General features: G+C 40.4%; 1 protein-coding gene across 16 annotated transcripts in view; it reads right to left on the reverse strand.

Annotated features, from left to right (window-relative positions):
- Positions 1 to 27,687, reverse strand: part of PCDH10 (protocadherin 10) — a 66,877-nt gene that overhangs the window by 9,301 nt on the left and 29,889 nt on the right. For 3 of the 16 annotated variants that reach the window (XR_009555808.1, XM_060246783.1, XM_060246779.1), the window contains one exon: positions 1,980 to 2,055. The exons of 3 other annotated variants lie outside the window; for them this stretch is intronic. Coding sequence is in view for 6 of the 13 variants with exons in the window: in XM_060246783.1 (XP_060102766.1) it covers positions 2,021 to 2,055 (35 nt within the window). In the remaining 7 variants the exon portion in view is untranslated. Of the gene's footprint in view, positions 1 to 1,979; positions 2,056 to 12,980; positions 13,037 to 27,687 lie in introns of all 16 variants that reach the window. 10 more of the 16 variants (XR_009555807.1, XM_060246786.1, XM_060246782.1 and 7 more) reach the window with 4 other exon arrangements.

Raw genomic sequence — 27,687 nt, forward strand, 5'->3', positions numbered from 1 at the left:
TGAAAGACAAACGACATTGAGCAGAAATATTCACATCAGTTAAACTGAAAGACTGGGATTTAAGTTGGGCTGCCAACTCCACATTGGGAAATTCCTGGAGATTTGGGGATGGGGCCTGCAGATGATGGAATTTTGGTAAAGGAAGGAGCTCAGGGGGGATATGATTCCATAGAGTCCATGACCCCAACTGCCATTTTCTTCAGGTGAACAGATCTAGGTGGTCTGGAGACCAGTTGTAATCCTGGGAGAATTCCAGGCCTCACCTGGAGGTTAGCAATCAAAACAATGGACTGCAGTATGGAGAATCCAAATCAAAAATACAGTACTTTCAAGCACAACAACACAAGAATAATTTAGTGATAGCCAGTCATACACAACAAAACACTAATTCCAAATAGACATTCTTAATTATGGATACACAGATTCCAGAAATGAATTCCAAATATATAAACAAATATATGGACAATGGTGGGTGAATCCAAAGTGTACTGTTTCAAATCTTTATCAAGTTCAAGATAAATGGATAAATATATAATCCTGTTTGTTAAAGAGAGAGAAGCTAAGGTTGGCAACACTAGATTTGTCAGTTTAGTTCCATGGGACTATAACTGTTCTAAATTCAAGAAATTCATCTTGACTGATCTTAATCATAGTAGTATCTATTCAGGTCTACCCTGCTCATCACAACAATCACAGTAAACACCTCATCTTTTGCAGATACTGGGGATTCATGGAGAAGAGTGTCTGAGAATTAAAGATGGTGGTTTCTCAAACAGTAGGTCAAGGCTCCAAATTAGGTTGTGACTCTGTCACAAATTGGTCATAGGGAAGAGGAGCAGGAAGATCTGGGACAGGATGTTCTTGGATGCTCAATGCCAAATTTGGGTTGCCCCTGCATAATATGTGTGATAAGTCCATAAGAAACACTACTAATGATAAACATAAAAACTAAAATATAAACTTGCCCAGGTTTAACTGAAGTGAAACTCTTTACATTTCTTTCTCCTTCTTGATGAGGAAGTGATGTCATTTGCAAGTTGCCCCAAAATTCAGTAAGTTTAAAAGTGGAAACTGTATACACTAAGTTTGTAAGTGAGAGTTCCACTTCAAAAATCAGATAATCATTGGTTTCAACTGCTGTGAATGAAGTTCTGATCCCTGCAACAGAATCCTTTCCCCAGACATGGTTTCCTGGTGGTTTTCATATAGGGGAAGATGTTACTCAGGCATCTTATTAAATTGCATAAATTAATCTATGATAAATGTTATGCCATAGTTCTGCAAATGTAACTATTAAATAAACTCTTTTTTACAAGTTTAGCCTGTAATGGAATTATGTTGTTGTTGTTCAGTCGCACAGTCCAGCTCAACTCTTTGTGACCCCATGGACAAAGTCACACTAGGCCCTCCTGTCTTCCACCATTCTCCAAAGTCTGCTCAAATTCATGCTTGTTACATATACTGAATGGGTAAAATAATCTGTTTTTGGAAGACTACTAACAGCTTCCTTATACAATGAGTATTTCTAAAATCACCTACCAAAAATTCAACTATGCCATTTTGAAACTTGTACAGTTTCCGTACCAAGAAAGGTAGCCAATCTCCTGCTGAATTAGTTCATTTCCACAAAGTGTAAGAGAAAACTTTTTAAAATCCTGAGAAAGAATATGACGGGGTTCTAAAGTGGGGTCAGCACTATTCTTCCCCTCACTTTTCTGCTGGAACACAAATGTGCCTACACAGAAATCTGTATTATTATCCTTGCTTTACAGTTGGGGAAATAGAGTCAGAGAGGTTATACTGAAAGAAGGATGATAATGTGCTTAAGATAGAAACTATAGAGACAATATGTCTGAGATATATTTCTGGTTTTGCCTTGACAGGGATGGCAGTGGTGGTGGTGGGGGGGGGAGGAAATAATCACTAAACCTCTCTGTCGATGATTCCCCTATCTGTAAAATGAGAATAATAATGCTTACCTATCTCACAGGGGATCTGCAGGTCTTAAATCACTATCCTTTTATAATCCATTCTGAGATCCACAAATGGCAAGGCCTAGAGAGGTGAAAAGCATCATTGTCATTGCAAGAGTTCATGTAATAACAAAAAACTATAGGGTTTATGCTCATATTCTTAGCCATCTACTATGTACTAAGGGTCTTTTCTAGCTTTCTCCTCAGGGTTAGCTGAAATCACACCAAGAGGATGAGTTTGGTGCATTTTTATTATTTTAAGATTAATCATTTGCAGAGCTAAGCAAAATTGCTACTCTATTTGCATAACATTTTTCCCTATAATAAAGGCATAGGGGAGGAAAGGATCATCAATCAGTGAAAAGGCAGAAACTCAAAAAGGTACTTTAAGATATGCTACGTTATCTCAATTTACCACATTCCTTCAAAGGGCAATACAGACAGATCTTAACATCATGAATTATGCAACTTTATCTAAAGCAATATTTAGTTAAAGTGTTACATGGGGGTTGCCAACCTTCAGGTGGATTCAACAAAATACAAAGGACATGGTGTTGGCATGAAACAATAATAAAGAATAACGAAACACCATGATAACCAAGTTGGGATATAGTATACACCTGCCAAGTTTTATTACATTGTTTGTTATACAAATCTCATAATAAATATAAATCTGTGACTACATTCTTTAAGAAGACTCTCATACAGTCTTTCGAGAAATATAAATCAAGGTCAATACAGCAGAACGATCCAATGGTGAGTTAATTCAGCTGCCATTTCCAAAATTATTCTTCAAGAACCTGGCACTAATATGGAGTTGGGTGATATAATCTACAAGGTTCTCAATAGAACTATATCTGATAAGCAAAAAGCTGGGAGTTCGCTACTGTTACATATAGCAACTCTGGAACTTCATCCCTTATCAGTGAAACGCAGCGATATTATTTCTATCTAGGACCATATGTGTCCTTAATCAATCTTGTAATGCATTTCCAACTCCTAGAATCTCAGTAGATTTTAGTCTACAAAGCACAGTGCTCTTCTAGAAGTATACAAGAGAGGTGGTCCCGAAGGTACATGGGTCCCACACCATTAAGGGCCTTAAAGGTTGGCACCAAAACCTTGAACTGGATCTGGTTCTCCACCAGAAGCCAATGAGTTCATATAGAAAAGGCTGAATATGTGCTGTGCACTGGATCCCTGTGAGAACCTGTGGCACTGCATTCTGCACAGTTAGAATTTCCAGGTCAGCTTCAAAGGTAGGTTCATGTGGAGCATGTTACAGTAATTCAGCCTGGAGGTGACCATTGCATGGATTACAGTGGCTACCTGACTGACTTGGCATATTTGGAAAAATACCAGCCTGGCAACATTCACAACCTGGGCTCACACTTTTGACAGTTGGAGCTGGTCTCAATAGTGCACTATCAAGAGTCGGGAGATGACATCCCGGACCTTAATCTTCTTGACCCAGCCACAGAACCTTCATCTTGGAATCATTCAGTCTCAGCCAACTCTGTTTTAACCAGGCCTCAGATTCAGTGGGAGCTCACAGGAGCACAGCTCCTGAACCTTTCTGAGAGTTCCACCTCCTCCTTCTGAGAGTTCCACCTCCTTGTCCATTGAATAGTATGTGCAGCTGCATAACAATCCCTGGATGAGCTCCACCACCTATTTTTCTACAAAATGACCACAGGTTTTAACCATTCCACCATGGCTTTTATTCCATGGTGAGAGCCAATTTGGTGTAATGATTAAGTGTGTGGACTCTTATCTGGGAGAACCGGGTTTGATTCCCACTCCTCCACTTGCAGATGCTGGAATGGTCTTGGGTTAGCCATAGCTCTCCTGGGAGTTGTCCTTGAAAGGGCAGTTGCTGTGAGAGCCCTCTCAGCCCCACCCACCTCACAGGGTGTCTGTTGTGGGGGGAGAAGACATAGGAGATTGTAAGCCGCTCTGAGTCTCTGATTCAGGGAGAAGGGCGGGGTATAAACCTGCAATTCTTCTTCTTCTTCTTCTTCTTCTTCTTCTTCTTCTTCTTCTTCTTCTTCTTCTTCTTCTTCTTCTTCTTCTTCTTCTTCTTCTTCCCTCAGCCAAATTAGCCAGGATGGTATCAGGACAGCCACCGATAAACAGATAGAGGTGGGTAGTATACATCTCATAGAATTTCAAACACACCCTATAAGATGCTTGTTTGTTTGTTTAATCAGATTTATATCCTGCCCTCCCCTGATGGGCTCAGGGCAGCTAACAACAAATAAAAGCAACATAAAATATTTAAAAACATAATATACAATAAAATAATTTCCATACATTTTATAGAGTAGCTTGGGGGTGCTACTGGAGCCTGCCTTGTCAATGGAAGCCCAGACAGCAGCCACTGTTAAATTCGCCTTTTTTCATCTTAGGCAGGTGAAGCAGTTGGTTCCCTTCCTGGATCGCGGCGACCTGGCAACAGAGATCCACGAGGTTGGACTACTGTAATGCCCTCTACATGGGGCTGCCCCTGTGCCAAACCCGGAAACTACAGCTAGTGCAGAACGCAATGGCCAGGCTGCTATTGGGGCTCCTTAGGCGGGAGCACATACAGCTGGGGCTGTGGGAACTGCACTGGCTGCCAATAGTGTACTGGATTCATTACAAGGTGCTGGTTATTACCGTTAAAGCCCTATATGACCGAGGACCTGATACCTTAGGGACCATCTCTCCCCATATATTCCCCAGAGAGTATTACGATCTGGCTCTCAAAACCTACTGGTAATCCCTGGGCCAAAGGAGGCCAAACTGAAAGTCACCAGAAAAAGGGCCTTCTCAATTGCAGCTCCCCACTGGTGGAACCAATTACCAGAAGAGGTGCAGGCCTTGCGGAACCGCAGGGCATGCAAGACGACCCTCTTCCAGATGGCTTTTACTTAATGTGGAATCTACTGTAGAAGAATACCGCCGCCATGGAGAAAACTGAAAGATGCGTAACATCAAGATTTTAGCAGCAAAATGAAGTTAGATGGTTTTAATGTTTATGGTTTTATATGTATGATTTATATTATGTATATATGATTTATGATGCTTGTTTTAATTCCTGATGTGTTTTATACTATGTTATGCTATGTGAGCCACCCTGAGCCTGCCTCGGCTGGAAGGGCGAGATACAAATTTAGGAGAGAGCTGCCACTCTACACCATTAAAGAGTACCATGATCACCATTTATATTTATGTTAAATTATATCATAGTGATACAGCACCAAAAATGCAATGGAATGTTTTAATGTTTAAGTGTTTTAAATAATTTTAAATTGTAGTTTTATTGGTTAAATTGTAAAAATGTATGTTGTTAGCCACCCTGAGTCCGCTTGCGGAGAGGGCGGGATAGAAATTTAAAGTAATAAATAAATAATAAATATTATTTATTATTATTATTGTCATTAAAAGTCCAAGATGCACGTTGATGTTCTGGTTGTTCTAATGTTTCTGGTTTCAATTAGGTTAGTTCAGTGAGATTGTCAGTGCTGTGGAATGATGTTCTTGCAGCTTTGTCATGAATTCATCACCAGACTTGCTCTAGCCATCTCAACTCGTTTCATATCTCTGAATTCTGATGTCTACCATTTAGGCCTATAATTTAGGCTGGGAATAGAGAGACTGACCGTTTTCGCACTCAGCTTACCATGCGGTCACGTTCCTGTTCTCTCTGCAGTGTCTGTCGGATTTCCCATTATCTGCGCCGAAGTTACAGGAAGTGCCATGGCTTTTGCGCAGCAAATGTAAACTGGGTTTTAGCGGTTTACGTTTGCTACGCAAAAGCCATGGCACTTCCTGTAACTTCGGCACAGATAATGGGAAATCCGACGGACGCTGTGGAGAGAACAGGAATGTGACTCTGTGGTAAGCTGTGTGCGAAAACGGTCGATGTCAGGAAGTAATTTCATCAGTGGCTGCAGAGAGCTGGGAATTTCAGTCCCCTATCAAGTAATCCAATGAACCACCAGGGGGCACTGGATCCTGCAGAGCATCCTGGAAACAAGTTGGATCCATTAGACTCCACAAGCGAGCATAAATCAGCTCATGACAGGAAGGTCAAAGTGATTTGACCACAGCACAACGTTTTTAGCAATCAGATCCATATACAATCCCCATGTCAAAGATCAAATTCAGTGTGTGGGACCTGAAAAAACTTGGGAGAGGTTTAGTGCTGCCACAGAATACACCTGGTTCCAAGCCTGTGAGGAGGTAGGAGCAGCAGCATGGATGGTAGGAGCAGCAAAACTATCAACCTCAGGAAATGCAGAACCCAGCCAGCTACCACCTCTAGCAGGCTCAGCAGGCTGTTCGCTGGTGTGATAAGCCAAATTCTCCTCAGTGACCTACACCAGGCCCAAACAGTCAATACTGGTGATCTTTGGAATGAGGAGTGTCCTGAAGAGCAACCTCTCTCAGATGAGTGTCCCCCTGCCCTTCAGTTTGTAACTGATGAAAGACTGAGAGCCCTGGAGTTCTTTCAAGACAATTCTCTCACCCTCCCTAGTCCAGGTCTTGGTCATGTAAGCCAGGTCTGTGTCCTGCACTGCAATGTAACTCTGCAATGTTGGTGGTCTTATCCACGTCAACGGAGGGGTTAACTTCCTAGCCTGCCTATTGATGTATTTTGGGATGGAATGAAGGTTGGAAGGAGACTGAGTATAACTATATCTCTGTCTCCTTCCATACCAAGACCTCCTCCCACTACATCTCTCTCTACTCCCAATTACTGAGATCCCCAGCCTGGAACTGGCACTCCTGATGTCAAACAAAGCCATCCAATTTATCTCTCTTTCACCCTTGAAACAGATGTACTTCCTGAACCTCTATGTAAAAACCCCATTTCATTACAATTAACTTCTCCCAGAGGGAAAAAAAATGAGCCCAAACTAATATCAATAAATATCTAATCTAACTTAAACTATTCAATTCCTCTATCCCCATCTCAACTACTAACAAATCCCGAATTCCAGCCAAAGTATCACCCTGAGGATTATAACATTAATATATATAACATCAATAATAATATTTTCAGGAGGAATAGATTTTAAAAATTACTCTTTTATTCATCACAGAGAACAGATGTTGGGTTCAGGGTCTCCACCCTATGTCAGACATGAATTGCTGAATATCCTCACTTTGCACATGTATGATGCCTGATTCAGATTGTAACAGGGGTGCAAACCAAACCTGAAACTGAGGAGAAACTCAAGTCATCTGTGACTATGTTACAAAGGATACACAATGGAGACCCTGGATCCAACCTATGTCCTCTGTAATGTGTAAAGAAGCCTCAGAATGTAACAGATTTCAATAAAAGTCATAAATGAAGCTCAGTACATATTTCTAATTTTTCCTCTCTCTCTGAATTCTTTTGTAGATATGTGTAACTCCTACAAATATCAGTAACATATATAATATGGTGTTTCCAAAACATAAAAGAAGAAAAATAATGAAAGCCATCATAAATAAAAGGAAACCCCCCACTTTCCTATTTCAATGATGGTATATAATGATATGCTGGATATTTTACCGAAACACATAAATACTGAAAGTAACAATCTACATACATTTATTATAAATTGATATATTTTTATGCTGATTCAGAGATGTTGTGACCTTAAAGCTGATGGGAACGCCTTCATGTACTGCAATGCCAAGGTCAGCCCAAAACTTATGCTGATATTGACAGCAACGCTTCAGTGGATAAATATACACTATGTATATTCCATGTATACCCTAGAACAGGGGTTGCCAATGGTAGCTCTCCAGATGTTTTTCCCTAGCCAGCCTGGCCAATGGCTGGGGCTGATGGGAGTTGTAGGCAAAAACATCTGGAGAACTACCATTGACCACCCCTGACCTAGAACACCTCTAGAGCTTTGGATCTGAGATTTTAAAATCTTAACCCTTATTACACTTTATACGAATATTATTATACAATATTTATATATGTTATAGACCTTCATTTTCCCCATGGGGAATTACTTGGGTTTTTTGTATGTGCACATTTCAGTGTTGCACAGACTATTATAAACCATTGCCATGTTGATCCCAGAAAAAAGAAAATACAAAGAGGTACCAGATACTTTCGTTAAATGGACTTTGTTGCATGAAGAGAAGCTTTCTTTCAGTCTCACACATCATGGGAAGGGAGTATGTGCATGTACCATGAACTTGTACTGCTGAATTCTACATGTCATAATGTTCGTTCTAAGGTGTGGAGTCTTGTGAGCAAACATTCTGCTTTATGAGCTACTAGCATTAAAGCTGTGCATGAACCATCTGGCTACAGCATAAATTAGTTTGCTCTGAGCCTTGCTGAGCTATGACAAAAATGTGTGAGCCAGAGGCTAAAAAAGTATAGGCTAGCTCACACTAACTCAGCTTAGAGGGAACACTGGTCATAGTACCAGAAGCATATGGGTGGGCAATTCCCTAGGCTCTCCCAGTTTCATTACTATCTGGTAAGAAAGGACCACAAAAATCCTTCTGACTGCGTAGTTTCAGTTGCATACAGCAGCTGTATGGGCTCACGCCAGAGATAAGTAGTTTCCATGTTGTGTGAAGATACATCTTATCCCAAGTACGGCTAACGTGAGAGTGATCTACTTAAGATAAAGAGATGAGAGATGTAGCAGTTACATTGCAATTGTATGCATTGCTATTCCCACTGAAATAAGTGAGCTTAGGGAAGAATAATTTTGCATAGGACTGAACCATTAGTCATTCCTGTATAAATCTGACAATTCTGTAAAGGGATATTTCTATGAACCCCCAAGGACCTCTGTACAATGCTAGCATACGGAAAGTCTGCAACCATCTCCTCAAGCAAAGGCCTGATATTTGTCTGGAGTCACCCTCCAAAATCTAGCAGAGAGAGAGAGAGAGCTCTAATAAGCAGGGAACCCCAAAAAACTTGTGGGATGTGTCTCATTTTCCCCTCCCATATTATTTCCCCTTCCCTTTCCCTGAAAGGTTTAATAACCTCCCACCTATTTCTGCTTTGCTCCCATCCAGCAGCCAACCTACCCATCCTCTGTGTCAGCTTTTCGTTTTTCTACAGCCTCTAACCTCTACCAAAAAAAACAAGGTGCATGCATTGCCAGATAGTGGGATCATACGCAGTTGGGAACATGCAAAGAGCTCCAGGGACACCTCACTTTCTCCTGCATCACCCTCCCCTCACTATTTCCTCTTTCCCTCTAACTGGCAAGCCTCATACCATCTCTCTCCTTTCCCCACTTTCTTCTCTCCATCCCACCGACAAACAACCAACCTAGGGTTACCAGGTCAAACTCAGGAAATACCTGGGGACTTTGGAGCCTGGAGACTTTCTCATTTCCTAAAATAAATAAATAAATAAAAATACAGCCATGCAGTTCCCTTGAAGACTGTCTTAATTTTCTAATTCTTTTCTTTGCCTACAAAGGGTTCCCAACAGCTGCACTTCTACTAAATGAAAGTATAATTTGTCATACTCCTACAGGTTCCTTGTCAGACTTTGGTAGCATTTCCAAACATGGGGACACACACACACAGAGCAGCAAAAATAAACATAGTTTGCAAACCCACACTTCTGTGATTTCACTGGGGCAACGGTATAAATTGCTTACTTACAGATGTTGCTAAATGTAACAATCTGCTTTAGACTAACATAACAAAATGAAAGTAAGAAAACAATCTAGGGGGTAGAATTTTCCTCCATCCCATAATCAGATTCTAGTTAATTCTTTACTATCTATTTTACTATACACACAACTTCTGAAAAAAATGCAAAACAAACAGAGGGACTGTGCTCTCTTCCTCACTCGCACACTTCACCCACTCACCACGGCTTGTGCCTGCTTATCTGGCCCCATGAAGCTTTCATCCTGCTGGGATTTAAAGGCACACACATATTCTCAAACAGAGTTTGCAAGCTTCTTCTAAAATGTCCTGCTGAGTTTTAAAGGCACATACTGGCTGTTGAAGTGGGGGGCTGGGGTTTCCCTCTATTGGCCAAGTGGCTGGTGGCAGAAAGGAGCCAGCATAATCAGAGAATCCCCCACCCAAACCTGGGGACTGGCAAGCCTAAACCTGTTATCCATTTCCCTCTTTTAGCTATATTTATTTATCTCATTTATAGCCTGCCTTTCTGCACAAAGGAGACCCTAAGCAGCATACATATTCTTCTCTTATCCATTTTATCCTCACAAAAACCCTGTGAGGCGGGTTAGACTGAGAATGTGTGACTGATCTGAGATCACCACAGATCCTAGTATGAAATTCTAACCACTGTACAAGATTGACTTTTGTGGAATGGCTGCTACTTGCTAGTAGCAAACAGCCAGTCCTGGATAAATCATGAAATCATGCAACATCAAGCCACCCACAGTTGCTATCTGGCCTGGCCCCAATAAATCTTCGTTCAAAGGCCAAAACAACTCTGGAAAAGGCTCTTCACATCACACACATATTCTACTGACAGAAACCAAGGCTTCTACGCTGACGATTGCCTAACTCAGCCACTGAGGGCATACATGTCTTAAAAGTGAAGGTGCAGCTTCTTATTGTTTTTGAGGATTTTAATCCCATGGTGTATTCTTCATTATTGTTGTTGTTGTTGATGTTATTATTATATTTTCAGATTTTGCTGCAAATCTGGAGCTTTTCTCAGGTTTGTAGAAAGATTTAACTGCTCATGACCCCAACTCAGATTTAAGTATCCACAGATTTGACCAAACTGAGAATTAACTATATTGATAAAAAAGAAAGCTGAATATATGCAAAAAGTTAGAGGAAAACTAAGCTTGTGAGGGTTCTTGTTCTCAGGTGCGAGAGAAGGATATTCAACTATGAATATAGGTTCAAGTGTTTCTAAAGTCCTGAGTACATTGAAATCATAGAGATTTTGTAGCTCTTATACAGAGGCAATAGGAAGGAGACCACTGCATGGCTCTAGCATGATTCATTATGCAGCATTAACTACTAGCTATATCAAGAAGCCAAAGCACTAAGCAAGCCTTCTGCTAATACCTTTTTCTTCCATACTAACCTATGTTGATTTACTAAAAGATATCCTTTAAATTACATTATAATTACACTGCAGTCCTATGTTTCATCCCAACTAAATCGGGAGATTCACTATAGGGAAAAAGTTGTTTTCTAATGCCATTCAATAATCTAAAGGAAAGCATCATTGGGAAAAGCTTTTGTAGGAGAAGAAAAGACATTCCTTGGATCTTGAGGATGAAAATAACATAGAAATTCAGAGAAAGGAAGACAATCATACATCACACAAAGTCCATCCCCAATCTCAGTTTATAGGACTTTAGAGTTATAAACCACAAACTAAAGTTATTTCTTCAAATTGAAAGTGCACATCACATAAAAACTTTCAAAAACTCAGAAGAATATAATTGCATACATAAAATAGTGCTTTCAAAACAGGAACAATGAAAAATAATGAAAGTCATCATAAATGGAACCACCCAGTTTTCTATTTAAATGCTATTATATAGTGATATGCTGGATATTTTAAAACAAATAGATAAAAACTGAAAACATCACATCTGTGTACATTTATTATAAACTTCTATACATTTACCCTGATTCTGATAACATTGTGACCTCAATTTTTACCACTATTTCTTCCCTGTTTTTAGAGAACTAATGATCATTATATTTCCTCTATTTTGATGCATATCTGTGGAGATTTCCTTGAGACTGAATAGGAAAAAAACCCCTGGTCTAGAGGATACACATATGAAAGTCTGGCTCTAGCATGATTCATTATGCAGCATTAACTTCTAGCTATATCAAGAAGCCAAAGCACTAAGCAAGCCTTCTGCTAATACCTTTTTCTTCCATACTAACCTATGTTGATTTACTAAAAGATATCCTTTAAATTACATTATAATTACAATTAATTGCAATCAAGTCTAAGTCCATTATTTTCCCCTTTGCCATTTCAGCATGATATCCAGATCTATATGCCCCTGATCTCCCCAAAACCTATTAGGAACTATTCTCAATACTAAAGAGCCCTTCAAATGCAGCTGGGACCAGCTAATCGCAGCATCAAGAGACAGACAGAAGCAGACTTTTATCAGCTGAGCTTATTAGGAACAGTGAATCAACTGAAAGGCTGGACCAAATTTTCATCCATGAGAATTGAGAAGAGGGGAAAGCAAGGTCCAGCAACTGACATGATTTCTCCCAATGGCTTACTTTTTCTATATGCACTGTGATGATGACATATAACTGACAAAATCACAAGGTAAAATCAGAGTGAAGATGGTAAATATTCTTGTCATTCAGAACAGGTCTGACAGTGCCAAGTAGTCAATCAAATTTGTCTGCATAATCACATCACACCTGATAAAGGCAAAGCTTTCCATATTCACACAGAAAGCCGCACTTACTGTGCCCACAACCACTGAGGTGGGGGAGCTGGCATCTGTAATCTATTCAACTTTACGAGGACATTTTACTGTACTGTATAGTACTATAGCCAAAATCCAACAATAGCTGAAAGATTCTGTTGCTTTATTTAATATGAATGAGGCAATGCGGGTGTACAAAGAAAGGCAAAAGAAGTGACAATCACAGTGTAACTTTTGGCATTAAAATCTTTAATCTATTCAGCTGTATAAAGGGACAAGGGAAAAGAAAAATATAATTTCTTTTCTTGTTCAGAGACACAACATTGTGACAAGCAGAACAAATATAGCAAAATGACACATAGTCTCATATGCTCTCTGGCCAAGATCCAAATATCTATTTCTGCATGGAAGGACCAGCTTCCTCACAGAGTAGCTCTCTTCCTTGAGAAAATCACTTGCACTCTTGTGAAGAAAACTGGGCCATACCAATCATCCCTTCCATATTTGGCTATACAAGCCCTTGCACAAGCTGATGTACAATTTAGCTAGTTGTACAAATAACTCATTTTAGTTCTTGCCCGTATTTGCATGCACAACTGCATGTTGTATTTATCCTTCAACTCACCATTTGCTTATTGTGTTTCTGCCTGATACACCATTCCTAAAGGCACAAGAGTCCTGCTGGGAAAAAAAATACAGATGGCAATGTTGTAGATTATGGAAGACGGTTGAGCATCCGAGAAATTATTTGTTCATATTAAGATGAATTCTTCAAAATATTTGTCCAGTTCCTTATGAAGGCTCCCCCCTCCCATGAAGATTTCTCTTTTTAAAAATTCTAATAGAAAACAATTTTCAGTGGGAAAGCTGAAAATTTTAGATAGCAGTGAAAAAATTCCATTATTTTTTTTCATTGGAATGGGCTAGATGGTTTTTAAAACATGGTTTTACTCTCTGAAAATGTGTAGTATGCATCTTTTATGTAATACAATCAACAACTTAATTAATAATGTGATGTGGAGTCACTACTGAGATCTCACATGGGGATCCCATCACTGGGTTTTCAAGGGAAGAGATGAGTGGAAGTGGTTTGTCATTGCCTTCCTCTACACAGCAATCCATCTTCCTTGGTAGTTCTCCATCCAAGTACTAACCATGGCCAATGTTGCTTAGCTTCCCTTGGCCTAAGCTGGTATTCAGGCTAACAATAACTTAGATAATGATAATTTCTATTACAAAAGACCACACAATAATTAGGAAAAGCAAAATTTTCTATTTTTAAAGACATTCTGCCCAACATTTCAGATGGAATTTGGAGGAACACTGGGGGTAACAGCCTCTTCTGGAACACACTTTTCAGTGTCATTAATGGGGGTGTATTATTATGGCAGTGCTTAGCCCCTGAAAAGGCTGGCTGGAGAATATTGGCGATTGTTATTATAGGACAATTATGTTTTTCTAATGGACCATTAAGCAGCAGAATATGCACAATCTTTGCTTTTATATCAGGAAGGCTTTTGCAAAGTAAATAAATGCAACAGGCAGCAGGCAAAGAGCCTTCAGCAATATGCAGTAGTGGGGGAAGCTCTCTGGCTGTGATCCTTGATGTAAGAATAGAGATGTCAAGTACACCATAGCATTCCTATTTTTATCTCTGAAAATGCTGGAGGTGATATAGTGGAAAAGAGAACCTGAGCTAGACCAGGATTGCTTTCTCACAGAAGCTTTGCTCCAGTTTGAAATTGAAGCTGAATTTTTATTTTTATTTTTTTAGTATCCAGATTGCATCATCCTCAATCATCTACTTTTCTGGTTTTTCTGTTTTGATCCATTCTTCCTCGAATTTGGTTTGAAATAATCATTGTCAAACATTGAAGGGTGTTTGCACACTGCATTGATAGGAAAGTGTGAGCCAGGCTCTGTCTAATCTTTTAAGGTTCCACCCCAGTCACCACTATTTGCCTTGCCTTAGCCCCTTATGGTCACACCATAGCCTCCTGAACTCAATGGGGCAGAGTGGATTCACTATAACAATTTGCCAGATCTACTAATCTCTCTGAATTCCAAGCTTTCATTAAAAAAAAAAAAAAGTAAAGCCCTAGCCCTTTTCAGTATGAAGATATCCAGCTGGAACAAAAATGACTAAAAAACCTGAATAAAGGCTTCCATAGATACTGCTGAAGGAAAAATCAGGGGAAAGTGGTGACTGAGGGAGGAACTCCTGTATGGATGCTTCATTCCCAGCATGAATGCATTCACATGGCAGTAACAAGGTAACACAAAATTCTCATAATGTGGGTGAAAGCCTGCATGGAACTAATTTATCTGCTTAAAATGACACTTAAAACCACACCCTGTTATTTTGTATTAAATCTGCACAAATCACACCACAATTCTGTGTCCTCAGTTATCGATACAGTTTGGAATGCTTCCTTCTCTTTCATCTGTTAGCATGCACTGAGTGTAGAAATATCCTCTGACTACTACAGAACTCAACTTTCCTTATTAATCACTGATGAACAACGTCTGAGTCCAGTGGTAACTTTAAAACCAACAGTTTTTTATTCAAGAAAAAAGCTTTCATGAATAAAACTTGGATAATGCTGGTCTTAAAGGTGCCACTGGACTCAAACTTTGTTTTACTGCTTCAGAGCAACATGAACATGAACTACCCACTTGAATTTAACCACTTCTGTTAAGTGAAAGTGCCTTAAAGAGACACCTTAGAGACAGAGTCCTGTAAGTGATCAGTCTTTACATATATTTCTGGGGCATGAGTTGAAAGGGAGGGCCTGTCTGAAGGATGTTACGCACATTCAACTGAGACTTGGCTATGTGGCAAGGGAAATTGCTCCCAAGTCGGATGAAGAGTCGGACACAAGGTATTGGTATAACTAAGGGCCACTTAATTAAGTATAATAATAAACGGTAAGGCCACAAGAACTGTGGCCTGGTCAGGGCTAGGGGTCTCAACAGACCACTCCCCTGCCATTAGCAGGTGAGAGACCCAGTCCCCCAGCCAGAGCTGTGTGGCACAGCTCTCACCAGCTGGCCCAGCAAGGAGGCAAGCCCCAGAGGGCCTGACCACCAGACGCACATCTCAATGGAAGGCACCCTCTAGTCAAGTCTCCAGGACAGTCTGCATTCTCACACCCCAGGTCATCAAACCCTAAGGTTGATCCTGTCAGACCGCTAACTCCCCAAAAGGGGGATGTTTTCTGGTCCTCCCCTAGCCACATAGAACCATAAACCCATTAACAACCTGCCAAACTAAAGTGACCAACCTATTTAACAACACCTCCCTATAGCCAAATCCACAATCCACTGACCTGCTATGTAGGGTAGGCGAAAAAACACCCCAGCAAACTGCCAATCAGCTGGGGAGCAAAAAATTCCCACCCGGCCCCCCAAACCATGAGGCGACCAACACTTGCCTACATAACAAACAGGGCGGGAGGGAGGGCCGATCTCAGCCTGGAGACTGAGGTAGGGGGCAGATGGTGCTGCTATCACAGAAAGCCCCACCCCTTCAAAAGCATGCCCAAATGGGCTGCAAAAGTCCTTCCCTTCCTCCCAGGGAGACAAAGACATTCCAGCAGCCTAGCAGCGTGTTGCTGGCTGCTAGAAATGAATAAGGCAGCAGTGTCCAGTGGTTGCATATGGGAAAAGGTCACACTCCATCCATATCGCAGTCTATGTACAAAAGGGTGATCTAGTAAACAGCGATCAATCTACATTTGCTTACATGTTGGAGGCACCAAGCATTAAAGAAGACCTCAGTTACTGCAGAAGAAAGGAGGAGGAAGAAGAAGGAAAAGGAAGAGGAGGAAGAAAAAGAAGAAAGAAGAAGGAGGAAAAGTAGTAGTTATCTTTCATGTGAAAGTCATGTTATGAAACATGTTATTTTACCTCTGGCCATCTAGGACTCAATGCATTTCCCCTCTAAATAGTTTTACATATTATTTCAATATACGGAGAAAGACTAGATTGTGTTATTGTGTCTGCTGTTGATTGCATCATGTTGATTTGCAGATGTGAATGCCTATAGCAGTCAGCACATGGGTAGTATCTCCTTCATTTGGTTGGGACTCTAACCTTTCCAGATAGCCAACATGTGAAGAGTCTCTCCCCACAACATCTGTATGGTTTACAAGCACAGATTCTATGCTGACTTTCATCTCAGCTCATATAGGTCAGAAGCATGATCCTGTTGGCTCTCCCCACCATACTGAAATAACATCTGAATGGGTGCAGTCACACGTCACATTAAAAGCGGGTGTGTAGTGCTCAAATTTGAACCGCTGAATATTGATTCGATGCAGGGTCGTTCAGACAAACATCCAAGAATGCTACTCATTCTGTTGTTGAGCGATCAGACATCCAATACTATCACGCTCTTTTCTTGGAGCATGCATGATCAGATGGTGATTTCTGGGATGGGGGGGGGGGGGTCCCATTGAACATGCACCCAACTGTTTGGAGGTGGGAAATCAAACATTGCTTCAGAGGCAGGGGGGAAGGGGGAAAGTTTCCAGAATTAATGTTGCTGATTCAAACCAAGGAACTGCCAGGAATTACTTTCCTAGAAATTGGCAGTGACAATGATATCTGGAAATCCTCCACATTGAAAAAAAAGATTTGTTTCCTATTCTGAATAGTGGGATAACGTCCCCCCCCCCCCCTCCGATCCTGTGTTAATTGGAGAAGCAGAAGCGTCACCTCAGATTCCCGGATGGTCTGGCAATGCGCATGCTGTAAGCCGCCCTGAGACACTTAGGTGAGAAGGGCGGGGTATAAATCCTAATATAAATAAATAAATAAATAAATGTCTGCTGAGGCTTTTTTTTTTTAAAAAAAGTAGGAGGGGCAGTAACATTCCAAGGGGCAGTATCGCGCGTGAGCTGTCCAAACAGGAAAAGCCAATCTTGTGCTGCTTTTTTGAAAAAGGGCCGGACTTTCTGCGCTGTCAAATTAATGCGGCACTGATCCACAGCAAGTCGGAATGACCCTGGATGACGCTCTATTGCCAGATGTGGATGTGTGGATGAACATATTTAATCCATCAGTGAGACAGAACTGTGTCGCCACTAATGGTACGTCTGAACGCACCCAATAATACCTTTAAAAGCCTCGTGTCTCTAAGCACTGAAAGGAATAAACTAGCCTTGCATTAAAAGGATGTACTTACTGTTCTATCTATAGAGGGTTTGCTCTCCTGGATAATCCATTTGTTAGCCAACATGGCACTTGTTCTGCTCTGTTTGCTACCCCACTTTAGAGACAGCACATCTTCCAAAGTAGCTGAGTACAAAAAGTATCTGCTTGCTCACGTCTAAGGGCAGCACCTCTCCTTAACTTTTGCAAAACTTGTTCTAAAGTAGAGAGGTACAGAAGGCTCTCTCCCACAAAGACTTCAAACCTAGTCTAAATTTGACCCTGTGTTTGAATTCTAATAGGGCTGTGTTTGTTCTTGCAGTATCCAAGTTTCACATGCAGTTTCTTTAAAAAGCTGACAATGCTCAGCCTGGCATGTACAATTTATTCAGAAGCTGTGTAAAATCAAAAGAGAGTGTGAGCATTAGGTCTCTTCAGGCTGTGAATAAAATAATGAATGCAATAATTGCTGTGTTCTCCCTTTGCAGACAAGCACCCTGCTTTTATCTAAATAAATGCAAAGGATCATTAAATCCATTTCACAATACTGAGAGTTTTGCCCATAGGTAGGGGTCAAAAAAGAAGAAGATGAACTGGAGCATCCAAGAGCTAACTTGCTCACAGCAGGAATAAAATAACCAAATGTGCCAGGGTTTTTTCCCCCCCTAGGGTGCTGCATATAAGTGCATGTGTAATATCACTATTCAAATCAAGTCAAATCCATTCTAGTGACACTGTCTCAGAGGCAACCAGGGATGAATATGGCTCTGATGGACATGGCACTAACCATTCACTGCTTTCAATTCACTCAGAATGACTTTGATGCTGATGCTGCTACCTCTACCATCAAAAGGGGACAGATGGCTCATCTAAATGCAAATAGGTCACTTTTTCTGTCAGAGCATACTTCTGAGTACTGGACCTACGATCAAGTGAATTTGCTTAAAAGGTTTATGAACCAAATTCTGCAAATACACACACATACACACACAGAGCTTTTTAACACTGAGTTTGATGACGTGTCAGGCAATATAATTATGCTTGTTTGAAAAAGGCCTGTGTAAGAAAAATGAAGGAGATTAGACTTTTAAAAAAATTTAGTCATTTTTAGTGGTTCTGAATATATCCAAGGTACACCATCTGCAAGAAAGAGAGATATACTCTGGTTTCTCCAGATTGCACAGAGATATCAGGTCAAAGTAGATAAGAATGAAATTATGGATGGTCATTTCAGGGGTTTGAAACCTCAACAGGAGGAGCTAACTCTTTACTCTTTTCAGTGGTGGTTTCAGTGCTATTAACATGGGCTGGGGATGAGCAACCTCATTATCAAACTCTGTCAAATTCTCTGACACTGTTCAACCACCAACCTCAGAGCAAAAAACAACTTACTTTTTTAAAAATGCTGAGAAGACCCAGTCATAGCTCCCCTAATATATTGTGTGGTCAGACTACTAGGCAAGAAAGCATTTTTAATATTCATCAGAACATTACACAATGTTCATCTTCTCAAAGTAACATAAAACGTTTGGATTAGTTCAAACATTTTCTATGGCCAGAAACAAGAAATGTTCCTAAATGCTAATGATCAGGAATCTTCAGAAACGTAAATAACAATCAAATGTAGACAAGTAAATATTCCGTATAATGCCCACATTTCATACTGCAATAAATGCACAATTTATAAGTAATTATTTGTACAATGGTAATACTGCATATAAGTAATGAAATGTTGCCTTTGATGCTTGGTTGTCCTGTAACAACTATTCTATAAGTTCAAATAATGTAATTGTTTATCCAAGTATTTATTTTCAATGCTTGGGAGTAATAAGTACTCAATTTTACACCTATTGGGACTGTGTTGTTTTAAAGCTATATTAACAGTTGTAACAGAAATACAACTCATAAGACTGAACTAGCTGATAAAAAATAAAATTATTAATGAATATTTCCCCCTAGAAATGTGATTGTGGTTAAGTAATGCATAATGCAGTGTTTATATAATGCGATAAAAGCATAGCCTTCTTCTTGCTAGATCTTCTGCACACTTTATCCCTGCCTGAAATCCCTAGGGTAAACCCACCTTACTCATGGCATATTATCTCCTTCAGTACATCTCTCCTGTCTACTCACCTCTTACAATCCCAGTTATGCAATTTCACCTCCTTGCACAGTTTCTAAATGCTTCCCTCGATTCCTCTATATCTGCTCTTTTCATTCCACTTCATCTCCAGTGGAAATAACTGGGCCTGACCTTAGTTAGGCACTTGCAAGCTCAGCCTTCCCTTCTGGAGATCCTAGTGGTGCAACCCATACTTTCAGTTAATACTCAGGCTCACAGTTTATAATTGCATGGACAAAACTGCTCATTCTACTGGCTACCCATGACCCCTTAACTTGAAAAATACTAGTACTGGGTTGAATCCATTCTATCACCCTGTTTCCATACATTAAGATGGGGAAAATAAGGGAAGGCCGACAAATTCAGAAATAAACAAAGATGGAAAGCATTCCTGGACCTATAACTCTTTAGCAAAGAGATATCTTCTATAAACATATGCTATGTTGAAACTTTCTGCCCATGCAAAGTTAGCCTGTCAAAAAGATAGATACCCTTTGGTCAGAAACACTAATTTTTTAGATGCTGGGAGCTTCATTTTATGCACTGAAACATACCTCTATCTCTATTTTATAAAGGTCACAATTTTTTTTCTGATATGAAGTCCAGCTATTAGCCAATTGCTCTAAAGTACAAAGGCTACATCATGCCAGACTGCATCCATATGTTTATTTAACATCACAGTATGGTTATCAGTCTATTCCGCTCATCTTTACTATAGTGAAGATGGTCAGATATTGAACCAATATGTATTCATCATACTGCTGCCTCAGCCATGCTTCCTTAACCATTCCCCCCGCCCCCAAATTTCTTTACGCTCTTAGGTCTTTTATTTTTATGTTCAGAAGCAAAGCAATTATATTTGTTTTGAAGTACTATCCTATCAAATTTCAGCCCGTCCTTCCAATTTATCAAGATTACAGAGTACTTAATTGCATTCTGCGAAAGATTTGCAATCCTCTCAAAGCCTGTATTGTTTAAATATGTGATTAGCATACTCTTCACTGCAATGGCAAGTCACTGATGAGTCATATTATGCCTGAAATAGGCCACTTTGTTATCCTCTTCATCACTGACACTAGGCCATCATAACAACAATTAGTGTGCTTTGTCTGTGAGCTGCATTTTTGAGACCTTGTTTTATTTAACAAGAAAGGGACTCTAGTACCATGACTTAGTTCAATAAGGCCAACTTGATGTTATTGGATATTTGCACATTCCACACAGGTCTAATCAGGCCTTAGATTCAGTGGGAGCTCACAGGAGCACAGCTCCTGAACCTTTCTGAGAGTTCCACCTCCTCCTTCTGAGAGTTCCACTTCCTTGTCCATTGAATAGTATGTGCAGCTGCATAACAATCCCTGGATGAGCTCCACCACCTATTTTTCTACAAAACAACCCCTGGGTCTAACTAAACTAAATATTTATCATCAGTTGAGTTGAAGGACAAAAAAAGGGAAGGGGAGGGCAGGCTATGCTAAGCAGGGCTGCCAATCTCCAGATGGGGCCTGGAGATCTGGAATCATAACTGATCTCCAGACCAGAGATCAGTTCCCCTGGAGAAAATAGCTGCTTTGGATAGTGGCCTGCTGAACTCTCTCCCCTCCCCAAGCACCACCTTTCACAGGGTCTTCCCTCAAAATCTTCAGGAGTTTCCTAATTCAGAGTTAACAATCCTATGCAAAATGGAACAATTAGACTCTTTTTATTATAGTGAAAAATGAAGGGGAAAAGGGTATGGAAGATAAACCTAAAATGTCTACAACAGACTTCCTTCAGATGTCTCTTGTAGTAGCACATTTTGTACTAAATCAAGAAATGATAATCAAAAATCCTTGATAAATCACATGCAAATGGAAGCCAGATATTTCCGTGTGCCTCATTTGCAGTTGCACAAAGATGAACTCTATAAAATTCAATGACTATATGAAATGGGTGATTCCAAGAAATACATGAGACAAAGAATGCATCATCTGAAAGGCTGGTTGCTTGAAGCAAGCTAAAAAATGATACCCTGGTTAATGACATGTCAAACCCTGATCTAGGAAACATGCCTGGCTGATTGTCATAAAGCTACGATAAAATGTTCTCAATTTTTTAAACAGAAGACCTCTTGTGGTTTTTGCAAAAGGTGGTATTGGTTCATTTATAAAAGATGGAAACACTACTAACAGAGATGTGTGATCTTAATAATGGTAAAGGTTTCCTTTTTTTCAGCTACCAAAAGTTTTCTCTCTTATGTAAAAAAATAATATCACCATATAAGACTGACATTGAACTATCCCCTTTTAAAGTTTGATTTTGGGAACTTTCATTTAGGGATGCCAGGACCCCTCATCACTTCAGCAGGGGGATTTAAGGGGTGTTGCGCAGCACATGATGTGCTGATGTTACCCAGAAGTGATATCATTGTGTCAGCAATGTTGAGGATGATGCTCGGGTTTTTGGATGAAACTATGGTAAATTCACCCTCAAACCATAGGGTTTTGTCCAAAAACTAGAGCATTTGCAACAAGATGATGTCATCACATCAGGGATGTCTGCCAGCCAGGTGGTCTGTGGTGAGGAGAAGCCCTCAAAATCAGGGGATCCCCCACTTGCACCTGGGGACTAGCAACCCTACTTTCATTAGAATTTTCACCTCTGTATTATCCAGGATTATTTTTAATTGTCATCACATGGACAACTGATTATCATTGTAAAGCAATGGTTACCAAAGGGAGTGATACCACCCCAAGGAGAGGTAGAATTACTTAGAAGGCACTAAGAGGGCAGCAGTGAGAGCTGGAGGTGGGCTCCTTCAGCTGAGTTCTTGACTTATTTACAATTGAGCAGGCCAGAGTGAAACATTTTACTTGCTTCAACTTTACTTGTTTCATTGCTTCATCTTTACTTGTTTCATTGCTCTCTTATCACTTACAAAGTTATTTCCTTTGATCACATTTGTTTGTATTTACAATACCAAGTTGTCCTAAGATTACTGGTAATAGCTATTGATTTTCTTTCCTAATTACCATGCATCTGTGGTAGGTGAAGGTTTGTGCATGTTTGGTAAGTATTCATATATAAATGTAGAGCATAATTTTTCTTTACTCTTCTGCTTTTCTTAGTAAGAATGTGTAAAAATATTATTTATACAATATGCTTTGCTGTATATTCATGCTCTAACTACAAGGCTAGCTCAGAGCATATATATATTTTTGTGTGCATAAATGTCACACACTCCTGCCTGTTAAGTTTTTCTCGGAATCCATAGCAATAAAAAGCAAATGTAACTTTTCCCCCTTTTTTGAACTGACTATGGAGATTAGTAATGTATGGCTGTGAGAGCTGGATAATAAGGAAGGCTGAGCACAAAAGAATAGACGCTTTTGAGCTGTGGTGCTGGAGAAGAATCTTGAGAGTCCCTTGGACTGCAAGAAGATCAAATCAGTCAGTCCTAAGGGAAATCAACCCTGACTGTTCCCTGGAAGGTCAGATGCTGAAGCTGAAGCTCAAATACCTTGGCCACCAAATGAGAAAGGAGCACTCATGGAGAATGCCCTGATTCTGGGAAAGACAGAAGGCAAAAGAAGAAGGAAATGGCAAAAGATGAGATGGCTGGACAGCATTACTGATGTAACAAACACAAATTTGAGCAGACCAAAGAATGGTAGAAGACAGGAGGGCCTGGTGTGACTTTGTCCATGGGGTCTCAGAGTCGGACTCGACTGTGCAACTGAACAACAAATGGAGATTTCAAATTTACTATACATTTACCATATACATATATTATCATGCATTCCTTAGTACCTGATTTTGTTTGTAGAAATGCATGTTTGTTTGTTTCAAAACAGCCTTTGTTGAATCTGAGATCTCCAACATTTTAATGAATATAACTAAAATTTACTGATAATTAATCTGCCTGAGAAGAGAAAGCAGGGAAGCAAGATTATGATCTGCAAGTATTTTGTGACCACTGGCTATGCTGCATGAAAATTTGACTGTGCAATCTGAGGATCTTCTTTCAATAGAAATTCCAGATTGGGTAGGAAATCCATTTTCAGATACTGAGGAAGCTGGGTAATAGAGGAAGAACTAAATGAGCTACAAAATGACAATAAACTGAAGCCAAAATTTAAGAAATTGTACCCAGAGTTTTGATTACAGAGGAACATTTCTGCATGCTACTCTGTGCAGTGGACAGTGGTTCAGGAACAACTCATTTCATTTTCAGCATTATGGAACGTGATTGTACTATGGTCATACAATTACTCCCCAAGCAAAGGAACTGACTCCAGATTACTAATGATGGTTTTTTAAGACTCCTGCTTAATTGACTTTAGGAACTGGTACCACTTCATCATGTCCACCCATCACATTAAGAATTCACTGAAAAGTGAAGTATTTAATCAATGTGGTATTTAAGATTCTTGCTAAATGACTATCAGACTTTGAAAAGTTGGTATTACTGGACTGAGTTCATCAATATTGTTGAATAAATTAAACTAAAATGTTTTAATTTGATTTTGAATAACTATGCAATTAATTGCTAGTGTTTTTAATTTTACTGTTATTATCTTCCTTAGTGGTTTGTGGTATTATGAACATAGGTTAGGGTGTGCTGGCAGCAGTAGATGGGAAAAGGTGGAAACCACCATTGTAAAGATATATATTTTCATTGTGTAGTATGAGTATTACTAAATTAAACTTTTTTTTTGGGGGGGGGGTATATTTTGGAAACACAGTGACAAACCTGATAAGGGTGTTAATCAAAAAGCCTCTGCCCTGGAGGTGAGATTCTGTAGATTCCAAGTGGTATATCTGAACAGCTGTCTTATGTTAGTGTGTCAGAAATGCAACTGTGCATGCCAAAAAAAAAGAATTTATATTTATGTTATTTTCCTCATTAAAATATACTCAAATATTCAAATTCTGCTACCAACGTATCTGAGAGGATATGTGCCTCAGCATCCCAAAAATATAACAGCAGCCTTTCCATAATGGGAAGTATAGGTGTCAGCTGAAAATATGATTTTTCAGCATTTATTTTCCCCTTGCCTTGACTCCTAGCAAAACAGGAGCCCTTATCCATCCTCAACAGCAGCACCACCAAACTGTTTCAGATAGCAGTGTTTAACTGCACCAGTTCCTTTTTTTTCTGGCAGGTGGCAGGTGCTCTGCCCTGAAGAAATGGGCAATTACCTTCCTTTCACTAGACAGAACACAGCCAGGACAACAAACTGCTCGATCTAAAACAGCTACATGTAGCTGCTGCTGCTATGACAGTAGAGGAGAGCAAATGTTGATAGGAAGAGCTTGACCCATCACCAAATACAACAGCAGGTAGAGTGGAGCTTTATTATGAGTTTTCTCATTAAGAAGTTACATGTGAATCACCTCCTTTCTTTTGTATAATTTACTAGCTGGAAAACTGTGCTTCGCTGTGGTATTTACCTTTAATCCATTTAAAATACTGAATTCTGAGTGATCTCCAGCCCTCACCTGGGGATTGGCAACAATGGTTCCCCAGGAGAAATCGGCTGGTTTGGAGGGTGGAGTCTATGACATTGTACCAGTCTGAGGTCCTATCCCTCCTCAAACCCCACCTTTTCCAGGTTCCATCCCTCAAATCTCCAAGAATTTCCCAACCTGGATTTGGCAACCCTATCTCTTTCCCAGTCAACCATCAACCTATTTGATCTGACTCTATGACTTCAGCTTTCCATCTCCTCCCCACGTCCTGCAGCCTGTACCAAGGAAAAAGACAGTCTTTCCCTGCAGTGAGGACCAAAGCAGATTACACCATTACTCCTCTACCCCTTTTAATCTGCACAAGAATCCTGTGAGATAGGTTAAACTGAAAGTTGTTACTGGTCTGAAATCACAGTGTGGAGCAAAGTAGGAGGGAAGTGCCCTCAGCAGTAATTTTCTCCAGGAGATTTGATCTATGCCATCTGGAGAGCAGTTCCCACCTGGAGAGTGACAACAATGGTTCCCCAGGAGGAAGTGGCTGGTTTGAAGTGTGTAGTCTACACCATTGTACTTGTCTGAGGTACCACCTCTCCTCAAACCCCACCCTGAAACTCCAGGATCTACCCCTGAAATCTCGAGGAATTTCCCAACCAGGAGTTGGCAACCCTATCTCCTTCCCAGCAGCAGTAGCAGGAGTATTATGACACAAGTCCAGGGGTTTCGGCTGGGCACTGAGACAGTGAGGACACCTGTTCAACTGATTGCAGTCTATGTTAACTGATTTTCTCTTCAGAACACAGAGCTCTGCAGCTGATCTATCCAAGAGAGGAGGGTGGAAGCAAGCAGCAGCCTACCAGGCACACAGCACAGCATTAACCCTTAGGGAAAACACATTTTACCCCTTTTGACCCCTTAGGGATTGAATTTTTAAAAATCCCTTCAAAGTGTGCACACTTATGTCATGGAAGGAATGCACTCCCTCAATTTTGGGCTTCTAGGTCTAGGGGTTTGGGCTCAGCATTGATAAGTCAGTACACTTGCTTTGCAAGGCTTGTTCAATTGCATAGGAACTACAGAGCAAAACCTCTGTTTTCTCCATTGGCTGAGTCTCCTCCCTTGAGGAGGAAGGAGGGAGGGAGAGCTTGCTTTATTTATTTATTTATTTTCATATTTATATCCCGCCCTCCCCGCCGAAGCAGGCTCAGGGTGGCTGCATAGCAGAGCTACTGAGGCAAGCCTCTCTTCCTTCTATTGGTTGAGGCTCCTCAACCCCTGGGGAAGGAAGGAAAAAGGCAGAGCTTTCTTTGCCCAGCTCTCTTTGCCCAGCTTTCTTTGCCCAGCTTTCTTTGCCCAGCTCTCTCCATGGCAGAAATACAAAGAAAGCACCATATGACCAACAAGTGCTAATGTTTCAAGCAGGGGTCATTTTGTAGAAAAATAGGTGGTGGAGCTCATCCAGGGATTGTTATGCAGCTGCACCTACTATTCAATGGACAAGGTGGGAAGGAGGAGGTGGAACTCTCAGAAAGGTTCAGGAGCTGGGCTCCTATGAGCTCCAGCTGAATCTGAGACCTGGTTTCAAGCATGTTTTAAGTTTTTTAAAAAATCTTTAATTTGTGTTTGTGTCCTTTTATAAAGTTTATATCTCTGCTACCTAATCTTAAATAGGTGCATACATTGCCTGGTCTAACATGGCCCAGCCTGACAAGGTCTCATTTATGTCAGACTTGGCCCTCATAACAAATGAGCTCAGCACTCATGTTCTATATTGTCTCATTACACTGGCTGGAAACAAGAGGGACACACTAGAATTGGGACCATGCAGTAATTAATCAAAATATATTTAGATACAAAAGGTTCTGTGCATTTCTATTCCAGCAGATGAAGAAGAAGAAGCTATAATCCCCAGTTTTATGCCCTTGCTCTGTATTTTTCAGTTTCAGCTTCTCATTGCTTCCCCTTTCTCAGTGCTACATACTGAAGTGTGTGTGGGTGTCTGGAATATAATATTTTAATGCAGGCATTATCATGTTGCTATTACTTTGTGAAGGGTTGGCAAATCTGGGTTGTGAAATTCTAGCTAGTAGAATATAATGCCACAGAGTCCTCCCTCGGAGAAGCCATTTTCTCCAGGAAAACTGATCTCTGATAGAGGTTGTAATTCCAGGAGATTTTCAGGCCCACCTAGAGGTTGGCAATCCTAAATATTTGACAGAAATGTGACTGCAGGGCTGCACATGAAATTCATCTCAAACTAGCTCTGATATCACCACATTTAAGGTAAACACTTATTTCAACAGTGTATAAGATGTCTCATCACTTTGTCAAAAACCCTTGATGGGTGCATCTAGTAGCCTTAGCCCAATTAGGCACATGTCTTCAAGCCAGGGTAGAAACTAGCAGCTCACTAGATGGAAAAGAAGCAGAAGTGGGGTTTTCTTCCTTTTATACTCAGGTTACCCTAGTGTGGAGACAGAATGGAATGGCGTGTATTTAAGGCACATGTGCCCTTAAAACACACAGAAACAGCCAACTTAAACACTGAACCATGATTAGGTGTCACAAGAATGTCCCTAGAAGATTTGTGTGGCTTATTCACAGAACC

This window comes from Heteronotia binoei, chromosome 9 (genome assembly GCF_032191835.1).
Source record: "Heteronotia binoei isolate CCM8104 ecotype False Entrance Well chromosome 9, APGP_CSIRO_Hbin_v1, whole genome shotgun sequence".
Taxonomy (NCBI): Eukaryota; Metazoa; Chordata; class Lepidosauria; order Squamata; family Gekkonidae; genus Heteronotia; species Heteronotia binoei.